General features: G+C 35.4%; 1 protein-coding gene across 1 annotated transcript in view; it reads right to left on the bottom strand.

Moving 5' to 3' along the window:
• LOC122813592 (pancreatic alpha-amylase-like) overlaps window positions 1-21,860 on the bottom strand; it is a 67,408-nt gene that overhangs the window by 23,221 nt on the left and 22,327 nt on the right. Inside the window, exons 2-4 of the mRNA XM_044086003.1 lie at window positions 17,646-17,850; window positions 16,132-16,278; window positions 11,153-11,350 (exon numbers count right to left, since the gene is read on the bottom strand). Of these exons, the coding sequence (XP_043941938.1) occupies window positions 11,153-11,350; window positions 16,132-16,278; window positions 17,646-17,813 (513 nt within the window). The 5' untranslated portion in view covers window positions 17,814-17,850. The remainder of the gene's footprint in view (window positions 1-11,152; window positions 11,351-16,131; window positions 16,279-17,645; window positions 17,851-21,860) is intronic.

Here is a 21,860-nt window from a genome sequence, read left to right as displayed (position 1 = left end):
GTTCTTAGGGCCCATGCGTGGAATGCATCATGTGGGAGAGGGCTTCTTCATATGTGTCCCAAACTAGTTCTTAGGGCCCATGCATGGAATGCATCATGTGGGAGAGGGCTTCTTCTTATGTGTCCCAAACTAGTTCTTAGGAACCATGCATGGAATGCATCATGTGGGAAGATATGCATTTGCCTTTATGTGTATCCTCCCTTTTGCAAAGGTATCCAGTACCTTACTATAGAGCATGAATGCTACTTTTCTCCCCTCCTCAGGTGGCAATCAAGCAACAATACTACCCATTCTTTCCTTCTGATGAAGAAAAGCAGCCACTGGACTCTTCCTTTTCACCATGCATTGCTCTCTGTAACCCACTATGCAGGCTGAACTCTGTCAGAAATGCAGATGTCAAACCTGCAGCTACACCAGTGAGATAGTGAACAATTGTTATTCAGAGCACTATGCTGCTAGTGCGACTCAGATATGCATACATCTCTGTTACCTGCATCAGGTAAAAGTGGGACCAGATATTGTGTACTTAGTAAGGATTTCATCTACAAGCAGATGCATTATATATTCAGTCTTGTGTGACATGAAGGAATGTATTGTTTTCAGTTACAGAACCATTTGTACAGGACACTAGGTAGAAAGGTTTGGAGAGCAGATTAGATAGGCTGTATGTTAGGATAAATGGAGGTATAACACAATACAGGAAGAAGGCTGAATTTAAGTGACTTTGGAATTAATTAAAGTAGGAAATACAGGTACAGATGGTAACATGTATTTATAGAAAGAGGTCAGGAATAAAAAGGAGGTATGCGTTCAAGTGTCAAATGTTTAAAGCAACCACAATAAAAGAAGAAGAAAATGATACACAAGTAGATGCCCAGAAGTGGAACAGATAAAAAGGTAAATAGCTGATTGTCAGAAATGAGATGAAAAGTGATTAGGAATGCCAGATCAGATAAGGAAAAAAATACTTAGATAGTCTGAGGGAAAACAAAGCTAAAATAATTAACAGAATGGGAAAATGAATAATATGAGGTAAGAAAATAAGTGATACATTTGAGGGAGCTAAGTTGTAAGTTGGAATAGTAAGTTAATTAGATTAGGTCAATTATCAGAAAAGAGAGTCCAGAGGAGTTATAAACAGAACAGAAAGAGTGGTTTTAGGAAACAAACAGTGAATTGCTTGCCAGATTGCAGTGTTAGAGGGTGATGAGGAATGTAAGGGACTGAAGGCAGATACAATTCAGAAGCTGGATGGGTTACCACACTCGACAATAACAGCTATGTATGTTAATTGGAGAGTCTCTGCTGAAACTGTTTAGCCACTTACTTACAGAGGGAAATATAGAGAATACTGGGAAAAGATCAGAAATAATACAACTGAACCAAAAAAAGTCTTTTTTGAAAGTTCATTTATAGATCAGTTCTGCCATCACAGACATGCAAAGTGGTACAGAAGAACAATTATTTTCAGACACTATACTAAGGATACTATACTAAGGAAAAAGGCAGCATGTCTTCACATATGTCAGTCAACTTTGACTAATTTCTCTGAATAGATTAACAGCAAACTACATAAAAATATTTCCACTGAAATATTGTTCCCTTTATTACTTTTAAGAGTTTTATTAAAATTTAACACATTAATACAACTTATTAACATTCAAAAGAACAAACAGTCAGACAAGAAGAAAGGCAATAGTTTTTGCATCAGAACAATTAAGCTTTATGATTCAAAGAAAGATCTATAAGCATGTTAATTAAGACAACTATTGTAAAATTTGTAAATCAATGTTTTTCTAGTGTAAAGTTTGTAAATCAATGTTTTTCTAACAACACATTTTATTTTAACTAATCACTATATCCAGAGGTAATCCAGTGGCAGATACAAGAATTTGCAAAGGGGGGCACATTCTGAAAAGTTGACTTGTTGGGTCAAAGTGGTGGGGGATGTGGAGAGATAATGTTTTGACAACATGTGTAAAAGACAGCAATATACAGTCAGATGCACATCACAGAGGTGTGGCTGATGTAGTGGAAGTAGGTAATTCCTGTACAGCACATGACACACAGTATGCAGCACATCATTACAGAAAGTGGTTGTATTCAAAGCCTGTTACTGCTGCTCAAACAAGTAATACATCTAAAAACATATGTCTGAAAGTACAGTTTTCAGAGAAGAAGTCAGGACCAGTAAGGTAAATAAAGTTTAACAGTCAGCTAAGTTTGTTGCTCCATCATAAGTAAGCTTCTCCGACAGAAACTAAATTGCATTATAAAACCATGATGACTCCTCATTCCTGACCTGTGAGCATAAATCAAGGTTTTACAGAATACAAAGTATATGATTAGTTGTCCTGCTGGTGATACAAAGAGAAGCATTACCCCTAGTACTATCATTAACAGATACAATGGTTCAACAATCCTGTTGGCAGTGATGTTCACACATATCTCAACTGTACCAAAACTGCAACTACAATTGTTCAAAACCTGACCACAATTTAAGAAACTGCACCTCCATGAAGTGTAAAGAATATATTCAAACTGACAACCCTCATAACGCTTTAGTTTCCAGTTTCAAAACAAATCTTTGATATGCAGCTTGGGTTTGCACTTTGTTGTGGTTACTTGATATCTAAGATATCAATCTAGTAATGTTGGTGTTGTAGCTTCACCCACAATTAGCAATATGTGTTAAATATATTTATTTTCTTTCAACAAATAAGGAACATATAAATATATTTATTTTTTTTCAACAGATAAGGAAAATGAATAACTAAAACCCACTCCTAGAGCCAATGACCTACGACCGCAGTTGAAAAAACAAGTTTATTGATCCACAGGTCACAAATCAAAAGTGTAATCCACAAAAAATCACAATATAAAATCCACTTGGAACACAATAGGTCAAGTGCTTTCATCAATAGACTTCATCAGAACAATTCAAAACTTGTGCAGTTAACCTTTTTATATAAAAAAAAAACTGCCATCAATTAAGTTAAACAACCCTAAATTAAAGTGACAGTGTTATTCTGAGCTAAAAGATACTATGACAAATAAAAATTTCACTTGAAAGTCTGCAAATCACTCAAAACTTAAAACATAGTATATACAATATGTATACATCTATATTAAAACAAATATGATAAACTATGTTTTATTTAATTGTGTTGAAATGATAGAAAATGTTGTTACATTGTTTCTGGGACAAACTAATGGTAAAGTAATAAAATGTAAAAAAATATTAAAAAATAGAAGCCACTAGGGTGTTTCAAAGTTTAGTTGCCCGATACCTCAGTTCGGGCTTTAAACTAATATGTTCATTAATCCCTGGAACTACAGTGGCGTTTAGTCTAAGTTGCCATCTTACTTCTGCTCTAAGCATTTGGTTGGCCCAGTCACCTCCCCTGATATTCTTGGCCACAACCTCCAAAATCCCAAACCGAAAGTAGTGGTCCGGGTAGTTGGCAATATGTTTATAAAGGGCATTGTTATTGTCCTTCCTTAAAATACTGTACATGTGTTCATAAATTCTCCTATTCAGTTTTCTTTCTGTTTTCCCTACGTAAAAATATCCACAGGCCTGACAAACAGTAAGGTACACCAAACCTGTGGTGGTGGTGCAAGAACCTGCAACAAAGTTGACAACAATCTTGTAGGGTCCAAGTTCCACTAAGGAAGATGCTTACATCTCAAAATCATTAATAGGAAAATGCTTTATTAAGCTCCCATATATATCCCACCAGGTAAAAACATTATCCTATACTGGGTATCCAATCATATTCAACATGAAACAATAATACTAGGGACTTAAACATAGACTGGCAGCTTATCCACAGCAACACCCCATCTGATCCTATAAACCTGTGCAGTTTTACAGTTACTTACATCTTTACTCGAGTCCACAAAAGGACTGGCAAGCAATCAGCCTTAGACTGGAATCTTACTAGCAAATCCAATTTAATTAGGACAGCCTTCCAAACAGCCTAAGTGACCATCACTAACTACTCAAAAAACTTTGACAAAAGGTACTTTCATCAAAAAATTATCAGAACAGGACTGGCTGGTAGGTTATTTTTATTGTCTGTTTGTACAGTTTGGAAAGTAAAGGTGCTGCTATCTGGGCTTGCTGTGGGAATTTCTGTAGAGGTGGTGGGACAGTTATTTGTGAGGACTAGTATGGACTCTGTGAAATACTTATTAAACTGCATAGCTATATAGCCTGAATTGTTAGTGGTTGTAGGTTTGGGGGTACTAGTGTTTCCAGGTTGTCGGATTTTATTAATAGCGGACCAAAACTGCTGAGGGTTGTTTTGATATATAGTTTGAATATCTTGTTAGTGATTAATCTTGTCCTATTTGATTTGTTTTTTAGTTTGATTTCTAAGCTCTTGATAGGCCTTTTTAGTCACTTGTGTTTTGCTTTTTTGCCACAGATTCCACGCTTTATCTCTCTCTTTTAAAAGTAATCTGGTTTCTTTTGTTAACCATCGAGCATAGTTAGCTTTTATTCTTATTGTTCTTGGGGCAGCTAGTCTATTCAGAATGTTCATGAAAGTTAAGTTGAAGTATTCTATAGTCTCCTCTAGGGGGAGATGTTTCAGTGATACCAAATTACATAGTTTAAGGGTGGATATGAAATTTTGAGTGGTAAAGTTTTTTTTTTTTTCTAATTTCACGAAGCTAGTGAGTTTTGCTGGATTTATTCACTGCCTGAGTAAAAAAGTTGGAAGATGAACACTGAGACTGTCTGAAAGACACCCAGCTTGTAAAGACAGAGAAGGTTTGTTTATTAATAACCAGTCATGGATGGATTGCCTATTTGATGTTTTATCAGTTCTACTTTGGGCTTGTATGATTTGGGTGAAGCCATGGAGGTTTATGTGATTTGAAGGGTTTTATGAGTTACAAGTATTCCAATCGATGTTGAAGTCCCCCATAATAATTGTTTCCTGGGAAAGAGAGTTTGAGGACCAGTAGCGGATGTGTTCTAAGGTGGAGATGATGTTACCTGGAGGTATATAGGTTCCAACTAAGTATTTTTGGAGTTGATCTTAAATTTTGTAAAGATTACAAATATTATTTATATAATGTGAGTCAGAAAGTTTATTGCTGAGTTTTATAAAATAGTTTTTAATAATTATTTAAAATAATTCCCCAAGATCAAAGAATGATGACTAGTTATACTGTTATCACTATTCATCCAGAAAATCTCATGAAGCTTTTTCCACTAGCTGAGTAATTAGAATTTAGCCAAAAAACTATGTTTTTATGACAGATACTAAGGCATATATTTCTATATCCAGGAATCCTACTCTGCCATTCTTGCAATATCTCATATGATGTTTAAAGCCACTATAGATTTGTTTGGAAAACAAAAGAATTTTAAAAGGAAACTATTAATATTTTTTTTAAATAAATTCTTCGGAGGGAAAAAGAAAAGTAGTTTGAATAAAAATAAGCTTACAATTTTTAAAATAATTTTGTACAATGTAGTAATTATTTGTGTCAGAACTCCTCATTAAACTCCCTCTTTTTTAACAATTGGTTAAGATTTGTAAAGAAACAAAAGGCTGTTGACTGTTTCCCTTATTATTTGCTTTGATAATTGAACACTTTACTAATTATATAAGATCAAATATATAAGTAATTGGGTTGAAAATAAATGATCATTCTTCTTCTTCTTCTTTCGGCTTTTCCCGGTTAGGGGTCGCCACAGCGGATCACTGTCTGCTCATGATTGGCAGTGGAGTTTTATGGTGTCGAGTTGCCAGCCCAGCACCCAACCTTCCACACACACACACACACACACACACACACACACACACACACACACACACACACTCACACCTGGGGCCAATTTAGTGTGTCCAGTCCACCTACAGCATGTCTTTGGGATGAGGGAGGAAAACGGAGCACCTGGAGGAAACCCACATGACCACAGGGAGGACATGCAGACTCCACACAGAAAGCACCCCAGCCGAGGATCGAACCGGAGAACCTCTTGCTGTGATGCAACAACATTAACCACTGCACCCACCGTGGCCCCCCTTAAAAAAAAATATAAAAATAAAAAAAAAACTGGATTTTAGATTTATAATGATCATTTATTGAAAATAAATGATCATTATACATCTAAAATCCAGTTTTTTTGTGGATGATCTTTTATTGACAATTGATAATACTGATAAATTTTTGAATCTTTATTGTGGCTTAGTTTTAATAATAGTAAAATGAATATCCTTATTGATAAATAAAGAATTAAAAGATCCATTAAAGAATATTAATGAGTATGATTGGGGCAATAAAAAATAAGAATCTGGAAATGACATTATCACATAACTGTAAAGAAATAGCACTACTTAAGAATAATAATATTTTGGATTCTATCAAATCATTAATAAACAAATGGAATGTTGTTTTTCCTATGGAAGATACAGGTAAATTATACTGGCTGGATTTAAGGTTGGTGGGGTGCATAAAGGGGTACATATTTATACAGTGTTGGACAAAAATGGGTAGGAAAGTGTTATCTAATGAGTGGAAAGAACTGAGTAGATATTTTTCCAATATTCATAACAGGAAAACTATGCATTTTAATGTTCACATATGTATAGTCATAAGGCTAAATAACAACATAAATTTACTATCAGGTATTTGTCATTTAGGTTCATCAATCATAGATGGAGTAGTGTTTAACAAGATCAAAAGAATCTTGCAAACTGAGAATTGAAATTCCATTTAAATTAAAATTTCATAAACTATTCAGTGATACATTCTGGGGTTGGTAGTCTATACAAGGCATATGGCCGAATGACTGATTGACTAATTGATGCATTATTTGTTAACCAGGTTGGTACACTAATCTGGAGACCCTTTTCTGGTAAAGCATGGGCCTAGAACCATTAAAGTCATACAAACTACAGTCAGAGTTTTAAGTATAAACCAATAAAACAATATTAGAAAAGAAATGCAAATAATAACAAAAAATGTCAGTACAGACCAGTCTGTATGTACAATTACACAAGCTTACATAAAAGTGTCCAAGTACCATGAAACCAAATAACCAAAAAAGATGTGGTACATGTAGGGGACATACCCAGACACACCTGAACAGAGTAGTCAGCCTGTAAATGTATTAAAAGTTTAAAAATTATGAGTGTATAATGCTTCAAAGAATGCAATGAATTGCTTAAAATTAAATACAAGATTTGCAGAACATGTATATGAAAAATGAATGATCAATGAATGAATTTTTAACACTGGTATTAAAGATGTGGACTCATTTAAACTTAGATATGTGATGGCATCCAGTCTAACTATTAGAACAGTTCTCTATATTCCAGCTTCTTCACCCAAAATCCTGCTCTTGGGTCTGGAGATACCATCTCTAAAATTCCAAATTTAAAACTAGTGAAATTTTGGCAAATCAACAAATGTCTGTACAAGACCATTGATCTTATTTTCCTTAGTTATATCATAAATGTGTTCATAAATTCTTTTTAAAAACCCTTTTAGTTTTGCCAACATAAAAACTCACACTCATATTTTTATACTATATAAAAAATACAAAAACACACCATATAGGGCAAACGTGGTACTGCTCAAGCAACAAAAGCAAATAATAAGTAAAATCGATAACAGGGCAGTCCACGAACCATGCAGTCCATGAAATAAATCCACCATAAATAAAAAAAACTGTTTTATTTCAAAACTGGCAAGCGCTTTCACATAGGAGCTTCTTCAGAGCATCAAACAAATACTGGTCCAAACACATTTAAATAGTACACTTGAACCAATCAGCTTATGTTAAACCACTCAGGCATATTAATTTAAAGTAATATCACAAAAATCAGCAAAGGTGATACACACTCCAGCACTACTAACTAATATTTAAACCATAAAAACAAATATTATAAAAATATGCAAAACTAGAATCTTGGATAGACCTATAAAAAAATCATAACTTTTAAAAGAATAATATTTAAGGATTCTTACACAGATGCAGGGCATAATGATTGACACCGAGACTACTTTACACTTAGGAGATACTGGGATTTTGAATGCAGATCCTTAAGGTGAATAGCAATAAACATACAGAATATTATATTAATAAAGTAGCAGAAAGTATTCTAAGAACTCAGGAAACATGGGAATGGAGATATGAGATTCTGACAATAGGGATGACTACAATTAGAATACAGACAATAGGCAAGAGGGGGCTGAATTTATTGGAGAAAACTGGCAAAGGAACCAAGGTATTAGGAGCAAATAATTAAGAGAGAGAAAGGTAATAGAATGGGAAGCGGCCAAAAATGTATTTGGACTACAGGCTAGAAATTGCCTGATATCAGACTATAGGTAAAGAAAAATAAATGGGGGATCATAAGTGAAATACCAGCACTGGTAAAGTTTTTAGTAGATTCTACAACAGAAGGTGCTGTTAAAAAGGGGTAATTAGTAGAGCATATAAAATATTGCATGATAATTAAAGGATCAATTAGAGGAGGATAGAAAGGATAGGGGAGAGAGACTGGACTGGAAAAGCAATTCATAAAAGAAACTATGGGAGGATGTTTGTATGACTCCCAAATATAAAACAATGTCTAGAAGATTTAGGATCTTTGCTTGGAAGTATTTACATAGGTATTTTTATACCCCAACTAGGCTCCAAATAATTTCTGCTTGGGTAGATAGCAAATGTCAAAGGTGTGATGGGGAAGAAAGAAGTAATTGGGAACATATTTTTCATAGTGTAGTGGCATAGCAGATGTTAATAATTCCTTACAGACTACTCTGTCAGAAATACTGGGTGAGCAAATTGGTATTACTAAGGAAATGATTTTTGAACTATAATACAGAATCAGAATTGCTGGACATAGTAAGGCCTTGCTGGGTCTAATTATGGTGGCTGCCAAAAAATAATTAACTAGAAAATGGATATCAAAGTCTAAACTAGCTGTACCAGAAGTAGTGAATACAGTAACAGAGATAAACAACTGTGAATGGGATCTTTAGAAAAGGGTAAGAGCAAATTACATAAAAAATGGGAACTGTGGGAACAACACGTGCAGAAAAATATTTTGGAAGATGAATGAGGTTTAAAAAAAGACAGGATGTGAATGAGCTATGTAATGTTTGGCTGACAATGACTCGATTGATTATAAGGGATGTATAATATTTGCAACTAAAAATATGTCAATATGGTTTGTTTTCATTTATATAAATGCATGATTGCCTATGTCATAAGTGATAATTTTATAAAGATGATTCATGTTTAAAAAAACTATTATCAATGTGCTTTTGTGTGATACGTTTATATTTACTGTGACTTTAAGACTTTGTAACAATTTGAACAAGTATTTATATAGAGGGGAGGGACAATTTTATCTTTTACTGATGCAGTCCAAGTGAATTTTATGCCCATGAAAATGTGTAAATCTTCAATAAACTTTTTCCGAAATTTCTTGGCTGACTATTGTGTTTGGGTGTGTTCCCTTGTTGTACCACATTGTTTCAGTTGTATGTACATATGCCAAAAAATAAACAGATAAATAAAGAAGTTAACCCTCCACCATAATAAAACTTAAATGTTACCTAAAATACAGTGTGATACAAGGGGAGAAAGAACTTGAGAATATGGATAAACATGAGCTTTATTTATAATGACCAATGTGTTGAATTAGTAATGAAAGTTAATAAAATGTTTTAGAAATACAGCCAAGAGACATGACTTTAGGGGTAGTGATGTGATGTACTGCTGTACTGAGTTTTGGTTAGTCTCTGTTTTAAGTAATATATGATGCTCTGCAAACCTAATAGGGAAAGGTACATTGAAATGGTGAAATATCTACAAAAAGAAACATTTTATTTATTTTTAAAAAGTCTATTTTCAGCAGAGGCCCAAGGAAAAATGCTCCAGATCCATGTCTTTGGAATGTGAAAAGAAACCAGAGTATCCAAAGGAAACCTACATGAACGTAGGAAGAACATGCAGACTTCGCACAGAAGGCACCCCAGCTGAGAATTGAACCAGAGAACCTCTTGCTGTGAGGTGACACCACTGTACCACCCATATGATAACATGAGAACAAATAAGCTGATGGAAGGATGCAACAACACAGAAAGACTTCAGAAACTGGGGCAGAAGAAAGAACATGACATGGACATCCAAGTTCATAACACAAGGATGAGGGTTTGCAGTACTTTAAAGAAGATAGGAAATAACAGGTATTTTAAAAAAAAAATTAAAGGGAATGAAGCCTTTAACAGAAAGCATTTTTTCAGTGACAGACAGTAACTGCCATGGAATGTACTGAATGACAGGGTGGTACATAGTGAGGCAGAGGATGAGTAGAAAAACTGATAGAAGATAATCATAGTTTAATGCAGGATGGGGTAGCTATGTGATGACAGAAGCTACACTTTTGAGTTTCTTGGTATGTGCATGTATGCCTAACAAGTATACTATATTATGCCATGGTCATGTCATGTCAAGAGGGACTAAAAACGGAAGTTGGAGTCAGAAATCCAGGCAATTTAATTTGTTAAACTCCATGCTCCTTTAACTCACCAAATAAATTTAACTGCTTCATCTCTTACTAATAAGTATTCTTATTACTCTAGCCCCTCAATTAAGCACAAAAAATAAGGCATATCAGTGTACTCATTCAGATATTTAATATTCTACTGTAAAATTTACAGTATATATGAGACTGTATATATCTCAACAAACCATATAATAAACACTTATTAAACATGCAGTAGTGAAATAAATGATTAAAGCTAAACTATATTATTATTTATATTTAATACATACTACGTGTATAGTATGTGTGTGCATGTGCATGTGCATGTGTGTCTGTGTGCATATGTATATATACACACACGTATACAAACACACAACATACACATGTGTACAACTTACCTGCTTTCTTCATCATAACGATTGCCATATACAGTTGTAAGTGCTCATTGATAGACTTTGTTCCTCCCAACAGTACAGCATATGCAGCTTTTACATGCTCATACATTTATATATCACATAAGAAATGTCACATTCCTCATAATTGTATAATGTTGTTTATATTTATGTACCATTTTTCAGTTAATTTTTTGTAGACAAAAAGATTGCAGGTTTAATATTATTTCTTACCTGAGTGGCATCATTGTAGTTTTCAATATTCCCACTTCCTGTGTAACATTTGCCGTCATTGAAATCCCAGCTAGAAAATGGTACAGCAGGGAAGTCTTCCTTTCCTGGGTAGTAGGTACTTCCACAAGTAGACTGCGTGCCACCTGGGCCTCCAGCTCCACACATGTGATTAATTACACCATCTACATAAACACGCACCTAAGAAATTATAACAACAGGAAACAAAGGTTAATTTTCAGTCTTTCTGCAATTTCAATCTTTATTTGGACAAGACAGCTGTTTCATTCATTGCTGTTCAAAGAACTTTCAGTCATAAGTTTGAGACATTAAATGTATTTATTGATTATTCAGACATTAAATGTATTTATTGATTATTTTGTTTGCTTGAAATTTGATAAATGAGTAGTCCCAATAAGCCTGTGACCCATATTCAAAGGAGATTTTGGGTTAAAGTCTCCATAAAGATGAGTGCAAACATAAATACATGTAACAGCAGACAAGATTGCAGCAGAAGTAGGACAACACGCTCGAGAGACTTGAACCTCAGCACTGAAATAAATAGGACATGCTGGAGGGACAGATTCATAACCCAGGGGCTCCCTTCACTCTGGAATAAAATCCCAGTCCAGGTTAGGCAGAGTCCCTCATTGACTCTCTTCAAGAGGAATCTTGATGAGTGGATGGGAGATCGTAGGTTTACCCCAGGTATGACTTCTGTGTCACTGTTAGACAGAGGCACAGTATACTAACCTCAAAAAAAGGGCATAGCAAAATTAATTTAAAATGGGTGGCGAAAGCCAAACACATTCTGGCTAGGCTTATAAATGCCCTAGGGCAGATAGCTTAGTATGAACCTATGAACCTATAAACAGACAAATGTACAGATAATAAATTAAAAGAACATGGACCATGTTACCCTTCTTTAGAAGGCTTCAGACAGGCATGATCTGTTTAAGACAAGATGGGTAGGAACTTGGGCAAGTGCTATATTTGTTGTTTATAAGCATAATTCTTTGTGGGTCAGAGGTGATCTTTACAAAGAAGCTTTGACAGCTCACGTGGAATTTATTTTTCTGTCTGGGTAAACAATTCCACAATGGAAGGGTGTGACATATAAGAAGTGCTATATGCCCCAGCTGTGTAAATAGCATATTTATTGCAAAGAATAAAAGCATTTGATGTTGCAAGGTCTGAGATTGGGGGAATATCTAATGAGGACGTAAGATAAAATAGGAGGAGCATCCAGCTGGAAAAGGCTATCAGAAATGTGGGTATAGTTCAATCTATCAACCAGAGCAAGCCAGTCAATCTATAACAGTATAACACACTAAAGGGTATGCTTGGCAGTTCCCAGGATTAATCATGCAATCCAGCTGTATACTAATTATATTAATCCCTGTCTAGTTTAGATTATGCAGAAGATGTCACTGGCATATGGGAGCAAGAAAAGATGAATTATTTCTGCATTTGCAGTTTCACATTTGGGGCTTGGAAATCCTTTGAGCTGCTACAGTACTCCCAACTTCAAATGTCTTCTTTTTTTTGTCAGCAAAGAAAATTTGATCCAAGAATGACACTACAAAATGAAAGAGAAAGCCCAGGTACTTGAAAAGCTTCATTTGTTCAAGGAGAGCACCAAAGTCAGACTTGCTAGTAGGACATCACTGCTATGAAGCCTGTTAGAACCAGAAAAGCATAACCTTAATGTCTGAGACATTAATGGAAAACTGCACCCAACACTAACCATGCTGTTTTCTGCATTTTTTTAATCCTTTTTTGTCCTTATGCCTGACAACTATGTATTTATGATTGAACTCATTTATCCCCCCCAGAGTTGAATGTTAGTCAATGAATAGCTACCATGCAGACAGCCATTACTGATTTTTCCAGTTTCTGTCCAGACCTCTTTTGTTGATGGCTTATGTATATCCTTGCGGTTGAAAGGGCCTACTGCCTTCTCTTAGGAGTTTACATACTGCAACACACATTCCAGGAAAGCATTCACACTGCATACCATAAACATCTCTCTCTCTTTCCAGCAGATATTGGCATTACAGTGACCACCTATTCATCTGGATGGCAACCTGTCATCTACCTTTCATTACCAAGTTCACTAAAAGCCCCACCTACCCATCACTAGCTCATACCCAGTCATCCATTTTCTTTATTTTTCACTACTATATACTCTTCACAGTTTGACTTGCTGAGATGTGGTCTTGTTGAGGTCAACAAACAAGAAGCACTGAACGAACAAACCAACAGACCAGGTAAACCAAACAAATATGAGCTGGAGGAATCACAAATTCAAGGCTAACAAAATAAATTGTTGAGGTCAATAAAATGCTATAAAGCATTCAGTAGCATAGATAGATATAGATAGATAGATAGATAGATAGATAGATAGATAGATAGATAGATAGATAGATAATTACAGATCTGTATACTACTGTCACTGCTTTGTTTTATTTATTTGTTTATTTATTTATTTATTTCATGTGTTCTTTGGTAGTTACCAGGTAGGGAGTCCAGGTGACTATTAAGGAGCCTAGCCCAATTTATTTACTGCCCTAGAGATCACTCTGGCAAAGTATCTTACTCAGAGCCACACAGCAGGCAAATAAAGGCTGAAGGAGTCAAACCCTGGCAACAGGAAACACCTCATTAACAGCTCAAAGACTTAATTGTTTGCACTATCCAACAGACTGTTAACTAAGTGTCACTGTTAGTCAGGAAGTCCAGCTGAGAAGTCCAACTTCCAATGTAGTCACTAGAGCATTTATCTGTTAATGATTTACATCCACTACATCTGATTATTCTGATCATTTTTGAAGGCATGAGTTTGTTAAGGATTAAAGATATAATGCCCGCAAGCAGTTCAAATGTGCACTGTGGGTAAATATAGAATGTTGCTTTGCTGTGGAAGAAACATATAATGGAATTAAAATAGCCAGGCAGGAATGTCCTTCATTTATCTTCCACCCATACATCTAACCATTCATACATCGGTCCATTCAGTCACACCTCCATCCATTAACTATAACTACTTAATCCATTTTGCGGTCATGTTGAGACAAAGCCTATCCCAAAAACAATGGATTCAATGCAGGATAGTCCTATTTCAGCTCATTGATTAGTGCCACCAGAACATCCCTTGCCATTTTCATTTCAAAAGTACACTCATCAGTTTGTTTACAATAATGGTAAATATATCATCTGCTAACTTTTTACCGTACTATTTTAGATGATATTATGTATATCAGTTTTTTATAAGGTTGCTTGATTTTATTTCAACTTGTAATAAACAGGTTATCATTAAGATTTAATGTTTAAAACTCTATTGATATTGTATCTGTAGTCTGATATAAATATGGCTGTTTATATCAAATCTTTCTGTTTATGATCTATTAATGTTTCTGAGGAGGAATTTTCTTTACCTAGTGTAGACTTAGTATGTCATCTGATGAATAAAGATAAAAATACAAATTAAATAAGATACTATTTTAAGTATCACCTGAATGTTAAAAGTAAAAGTTAATATTTGCTAAGTTTTAAATAGCGCCATATTGCCAAAATGAAAACTAAATGAAATCACCATGCTCTGAGCACATTTGTTATCTTGAGATGACGTTTACATGAGGATTTCATGTTCATTCAGTTGGAGCTACATTCTGTCCAACTTGAAATGTATAATGAGTTGCATCCTGATCATAAGAATGAAGCTAACTGTGCTGGAATCATGAATTCTTCATTTTAAAATAACAAAACCTGATGGTGATAAGTTGATTCCTCTACGAAGGAGAAATTCAAGAGAGAGATTAGGACTGATGACTACTAAAAGGTGCTATCAAGTTAACTTCTTATTACACAAATATAATTGTACAAACCTGTTTAATTTATTAAAGTTTGTGTTATTTGTTATATTTTAAGACAATAAAATGCAAAACACCAAGAAACACTAAGAACTGTTAATGTCAGATGTGCTGAACGGCAGTAAAAAAGATCACTTTGAGCTGCTACAAACTTAGCAAATTCATTGACATATTAAGCATTTTGTTTCAGACGTTTGATAAGAGTCTTCATCAGAGGTGTTTTTTATAATGAATAAAACAATAGTTTTACTGTCTCACATGGCTAGAATATTTAGGAAGATATTATACAAACAAGTTGGAGGAATAAATCAACAATTAACAATTACATCCACAATAGAATATGGGTGATGAGTATACAGTGAGTGTCACATTGTCACTATATAGTGGGTACAAATGTGCATGTGATAATGTTACTTAGTGTTGCCACCTTTGGAAGAGGCAAAAACCTGACAAAAGCCCCATCCTTTGCTCCACCCATTGCCCCACCCATGTCAAAATGCATTGCTTTTCTTATGAGCAGCAGTTTTGAAGAAACAATAAATAATATGCTAAATGCGACAGATAAATGAATGCTTCACATGATAAAATACCTTTGTAATAGTGCTTAGGCCACTGTTTGTTCATTGAAATGATTTGGTGAGATATGAATGGGGTATAAAATTATACTGAGGGAACGAGGAAAGGAAGAGTTTTTGTACGTTGTTTCCTGCCATAAGTTGCAGTTTTCTTGTATCCAGGTTTTATTTATATGTACAATATTATTTGTACTGAAGATAAAAAGCATAAGCAATACAGTCGATACATTTTTAACTGAAGGACAGATCCACTGTTTCACATGTATATGAAAGACTGCTTAGACTTTTCATGTTTTCCGTGTACGATGCAGCTGGCAGACTAATTCTTTGGATTAGTCTGCCTGCTAATGGCCATGTCTCCCCTGATACTAGTTAAAATAAAAGAGAATGAGGAAACAGGCATGGAAGTTGTCAAAGAGACAAAGGGAGTGTCAAGTCTATAGCACATCAAATGAACTGAAAGGTTGGTAAAGAAAAATACATGTTTCCATGGAGTACTTATTATAAAAACATAAAAAAATTAAAAAGTACTTACTCCCACGTCATTGCATCGTGCAACCATATCTTGGAACTCTTGTTCATTTCCTGATCTGGTACATATTTTGTAGCTGATTGGTTGATATCTTTCCCACCACGGTCTCCAGGGGTCATAATAGACAGCATTTTCATTAGGAGGAGACACCTGTAATTAAATAAGAATTTAAGTTATTAGACATCTTGAAATATGCATTTATTTATTCATTTTTTTCATTTGCAACATTAGTGTTCTGTCACTTATCTGTAAACTGGTAGGAATAAATGTAGCGGATGTCTTAATAATTTGGGCACTGGTTTTCTTTAGAGAGGCACTTCCCCATGTTCCCTAGTAAGGGACTTTGAGGCCTACCCACTTCAGTGTTCTTTATACTTCAGTTGTAAATCAAGAAAGTGTAATTTTATTTATGTATGATTTATTTGCTAAACAAATACACAGAATAAACCTACTGTAAACTTCTTAGACATGTTTTGCAATATAAGACAGTATGCAGGAAAAAGTATTTGTACAAACAAGGGCAGAGTTTAAATAATGCAGTAATTAAAATGAATTTCTGATTGTATATAAAAGTTATATGTTCAGAAATGCATTTCTTTGACAACCATTTTTTTCATTGGCTAATGGTTAGGGTTGGGCTTTTTTTCAGTGAAAGAAGCAGGTAATTTTGCTTTTGATTCTAGTCTGGCATTTAGTTCACAAATAAAACAGGGAAGGGCTGGTGCATTTGTTTTAGTTGGAAAATGTTTTCTAGCTAAGGGAACAGAGACAGAGATGGCTTCGCTGGTGTTGAGAAAATCATTTTCAGTATGATCAAACTGAAATGTCTGCCAAATGTATGTAATTACACCACCCTAGACAAACCAGACCTGTAATTCTGAGCACATCCTGGGTCAATGCAATTGCAGCCCACTACAGAAACTAAAGAAATAGTTGCTCATTGCCAAACAATTGTAACTATTCCGATGAAGACAGTGACTGGTAAAGATATTGCATAGCTTATTAGAACACGTTTTTATTAGTTGAGTCATATTTCAACCAATATCTGTGATTCAAAACAGTATTTAGTATAATCTAACACTTTGTGTCCCATTCTCACAATTTTTGTGGGTATGTCCTTTACATCCTACAACTTATCTCTAATGTCACCGCATCTAAAAGAAAGTAACATTCATTTTCAGTCACTCCAGATTAGAAGATAAAAGCTACATTTTCCATAATGTAGTATTTCCAAGAATACTGAATACAAATAAACAGCTTTTGAATTAACTATTGAGTAAATGTTATTACTGATAAGAAGAAATATGAAACTTGGGTAACATGATTACTTTATGCATATATCATATAATTACTGACATATCAAACTCAGTTGTAGAGCCATAGCTGTGATAAGTCAGGGAAGTGCATGGTTGCAGTAGTTTTATCATCAATCTTGCATTGTTCAATAATTTTTATACAGGTGAAAATTGTCTCTGTTATATATTAAAAGTCACAAAATAAAGAAGTTTTATTTATACCTGTAGACCTGCAAATCCATTGGGACCTAAGAAGCGTTCACATTCTGCAGCAATGTCAGCCCAGCGCCACTCAAACAAATGAACGATTGCCGTCCTGCCAGACCAAACGTTTGGATCAAATTGTGCACAGCAAGCACCAAGAAGTGTGAGCAGAATAAGGGTCCTCATCTTTGCTCCAGAGTAAGGGTGCTGTATCCTTCCTATCCTTTTATACAAGAATACAAGGTCAGTTATGTAATATCTGCTAGACCTCTGAGGACAAATCAGGTTATTAATAATGCTGCTTTCAAACAAAATACACCAAGTTTGATACAGTGATCCAGGTGTTCATTTTCGGATGTTATTTTGGGATATCTACTGGCAGCAGTACCTGAGTTTACGAGATGCAAGGACTGTGTAAGCATTTCCAGATATGAAACAGATATTGTTATTTACAAGCTATGTAAGTACTGCCCTATGAGGAAGAGTGAATACATATATACAATCTGCATATTGTGTGTGTGTGTGTGTGTGTGTGTGTGTGTGTGTGTGTGTGTGTGTGTGTGTGTGTGTGTGTGTGTGTGTGTGTAGCAAAAGACATGCGAGGACTTGCAAAACACAGAAAGTTTTTATAATTTCATTCCATTTGAAACTACCAACATACCACATTACAGAATATAGTCAGTAAATAAAGAAACCCACTGAAAGAAAGGTTACCCTACAGTGTGATGAATACAGTCTCTCTTACAGATCAGCAGAAATGGAATCCACTTTTAGCACAGCAAACATGCAATTATTACAGGAAACAAATTCAAATTCCCATAAAACATTCTGACTGTTTTCGTTTTGTTGATTTTGTTTGTCTATCTCATGTAATACTTTGCAGTACTGGAGTTCTTTCCCCATATCAAAATGGTAAATACATTTGTCACTGAAATTAGGCACTTTTAGCCACAATTCAGAATATGTTCTTATTTGCATTATTCTCTGGTTGGTTCTAATGGCTGTTTCCCTGCAGGACAAAATTAGTGCATAGTACAAACTGGTGACAGAATGACTTCAACAGAAATGAATGCACAGTTTTAATAGTGTAATGAAAGCTAGAGCTTTCATGTTCACAGAACCTGTGATTAGATAGTTGGTAATAAGACAGAAGGAGAGATACGGGAGATTAGTAACATTTCTTGAATAAATGTTTTAGAAATTGTTTTACTTATTAATGTCTATTACAAGAACAATGATCCAGACATATGCCATTCCTTTGTTATTAACACTAACATAAAGGGAAGAATGTTCATATCTGAGGTAATTGTCATAAGTTCCTGTCAGCCACAAGCCATATGAGCCTTCTGCCCCTCAATGACAACTGAGGCCCATGAGCCTTCTGCTCCTTGATGACAACTGAGGCCCATGCATTTTTTTCTCATTCAGTTTATATAAGCTGTTTTATGTATTAGTGGACATCTTGACCAACGGAGTAATAATCACTGAAGTAGCCTTCAGGAAAGGTTCAATGTTTTTACAGTACTTTGAAGCCTTAGCCCCACCTTGCATGCCAATAATTATGCTCAGGGTTCAGAATGTAGCATCAATGAGGACATGTGACCTGCTTCCAAGAGTAATGTAACCTCTCAGAACAGCTCTGACACCTTCAGATCAGCACTACCATGAAGTTTCCAGTCTCCACTGAAGACTCATCCATGGGAACATGTGTCTCAGTAGGTACCCCCTACCTGCACCCTGAGGAGAGGACAGCCAACAAGGACACATCACTCCTGTCCTCTGCTATGCCAATTCCAGCACACATATGAACCACTAATCAAACTCAGGTCATCTGGGTAATAGCGCTTTATCCCTCTGTGCCAAAATATGATTTTCTTTGTTACTTCAAAGTCACATACCTGAACAGGTGCAGCACTTTGAGGGTACTGTGCCAGCTCCCTCCCATATATGTTTCTTTAATTAGATAAAATGTTATATAGGGAACTGACATCACAAGCAGCTATCACACTTGCTGGCACTGTGTTTCTTTTACTTTTTTTTTGCCTGTGTGCATACCAGGCCATTGTCAAGGCTGTCAGGAGACTGTAACTGTTGTTCTGTCAGAACACTTGAACAAATTATGCATGTATCTTTGTTTTTCCATATGCAGTCTGTTACCAGCTTTTCTGTCATTGTTTTTGTTGTAATGTACACATAGTACCACTTTAAGTAATTACAAATCAGAAGACTAACCTACATGTCGGATGTCACATGATCCTCTCTTCTTCACCTGATGCTGCCATGATAGTGAATGGCATGCACACATACAGACTGGCTTACATGTGTCTTTACTGAAGTACAATTATAGAGATCGAGGTTGTAAAGAAACCACCTAGGTACTGCATGGCACCACAACCAGATTGAGTAGGTTTTGTGGTTTTACTTTTTACCACCTGGAACACAGTACTCCACTGAATGGCAGTAGGGCATAAACATGCAGCTGTAAACATAGGTAAAACTTGACAAACAAAAATAAAATAACTCCAAAAAAGTTTACCACTATATCAACAGGTGAAATTCTAAAATTAAATCAGCCATACCCTGCCAAAAATAATTGAAAAAAAATAATAATTTTATAGAAACAGAATGGAAATCAAGGAACATAAGTCACTTCACCTTTAAATTACACAGGTAAACTTATGGAATATTCAGCAAAACAATTTCAGCTAACATTATGCTTTCATTTGTCACAGTAAATTTGTCATGATATCCATTCTAAAATTCACTCCACTAATGACCTTGGTACTTCAAAGAGATTAGGCAGAAAACATGAAACGTTGAATGAAATTTTTTTTTCAGTGTTTCATCCAGCACTGCAAAAATGTAGGAAGGAGCAAGAAGCCACATTTTTTTCATTTTGCTGGCGATAATGTCATACATGTATTAATACATTCCATCTTAATAAAGAGCAACATTCTGATATATTTACTATTAGAAACTGATTTAATCAATACTGTGAACCTAGAATGACTGAATCTTCCAATTAGCACTAGAGATTAAGGCTATGACTTGTTAACAAGTTGCTTTTTGAGGTCTAGGATCTGTTTCTCTTAGCCTCCATTTACCTACTATTTGATCATAAGCAAAGAGCTAGCTTATTGTAGCAAGCCTTGATCAGGCCATTCCTAGAGTACTATGAGCAATTCTAGCTATCCACTGAGTTGAATTATAAAACACACCATACTGGCTTTGCAACCGTTTATTACATAACAAACAAGGACAACCAATAGTGATATCATAAGTAATTCACATGGAACATATCAATAAATACCATCAAACCATCACCTCAAGCCGGTTGGCGTACACCCTCCTGTTCTGAATGCCACCTCAAAGAAAACCAAGTGTGTACACCTGCTACTTTAGAGCTGGTGGCAAACCCATTTAACTCATACTTACAAGCCACATACCCCTTGACATGGCCACCAGTCAAATCTGAGTCCAGCTAGAGATAAGACCATTGAACAAGAACAGGGGGAGCACAAGGGGGTGAAACTGGCATGCCATGCCACCCCCCCCCCGATCAATGGCCTTAAAAATACATTTTGGGTTATGAAATAAAACAAATTAAACTTTGAAAAGTTTTTGAATAGCAACAACCATATCCAAATTAAACAAATCAAAACCCATGTTATTTAAATGGACATTATCCAAATCATAAAAATCAGGCTCCAGTCTGTCAATGTCACTGTGGTCAATCACCTGAAAACCAATGTGGCTAGCAGCCACTTGACTCTGTGGTTGATAAAACACCTCACTCTCTCAGTGGCACTAGACTTTCTAGTGCCTTTCCAGTACAGACGAGGGATAATGGAGGACCAGAAGAAAGCTACTTTTGGATACAGCTCCTACAAGTTTTTCATTTCAGATAAGATTCTGGCCAACAATATATTTTTAGTGGCTTGACCCATATAATTCCCCCAAGGTGAATTATCACAATGCTGAGCAAGGCTTCTTTCATTGTAATCTTACTCCATATTTCCCAAAATTTAAACCAACTAAGAACCGGGAAACCAAAAGAATGAACTATCTACCAGTTGCTATCAAAAGAACTTGTGTGACCAGCTGGGTGGGCCAAGGCTGGGAAGGATGGTCCCTGAATAAAAGAATGGCCCAACAGCCAAATCACCTCTTTCCCTGGAACAGAAATAAAAAAATGAATGCCTGATGTATGACAAAAAAGCATCAGAGACCCAC

This window comes from Protopterus annectens, chromosome 10.part0 (assembly GCF_019279795.1).
Source record: "Protopterus annectens isolate FY-2018-M chromosome 10.part0, PAN1.0, whole genome shotgun sequence".
Lineage (NCBI taxonomy): Eukaryota > Metazoa > Chordata > Ceratodontiformes > Protopteridae > Protopterus > Protopterus annectens.
This window is presented reverse-complemented; position numbering and strand designations above follow the sequence as displayed.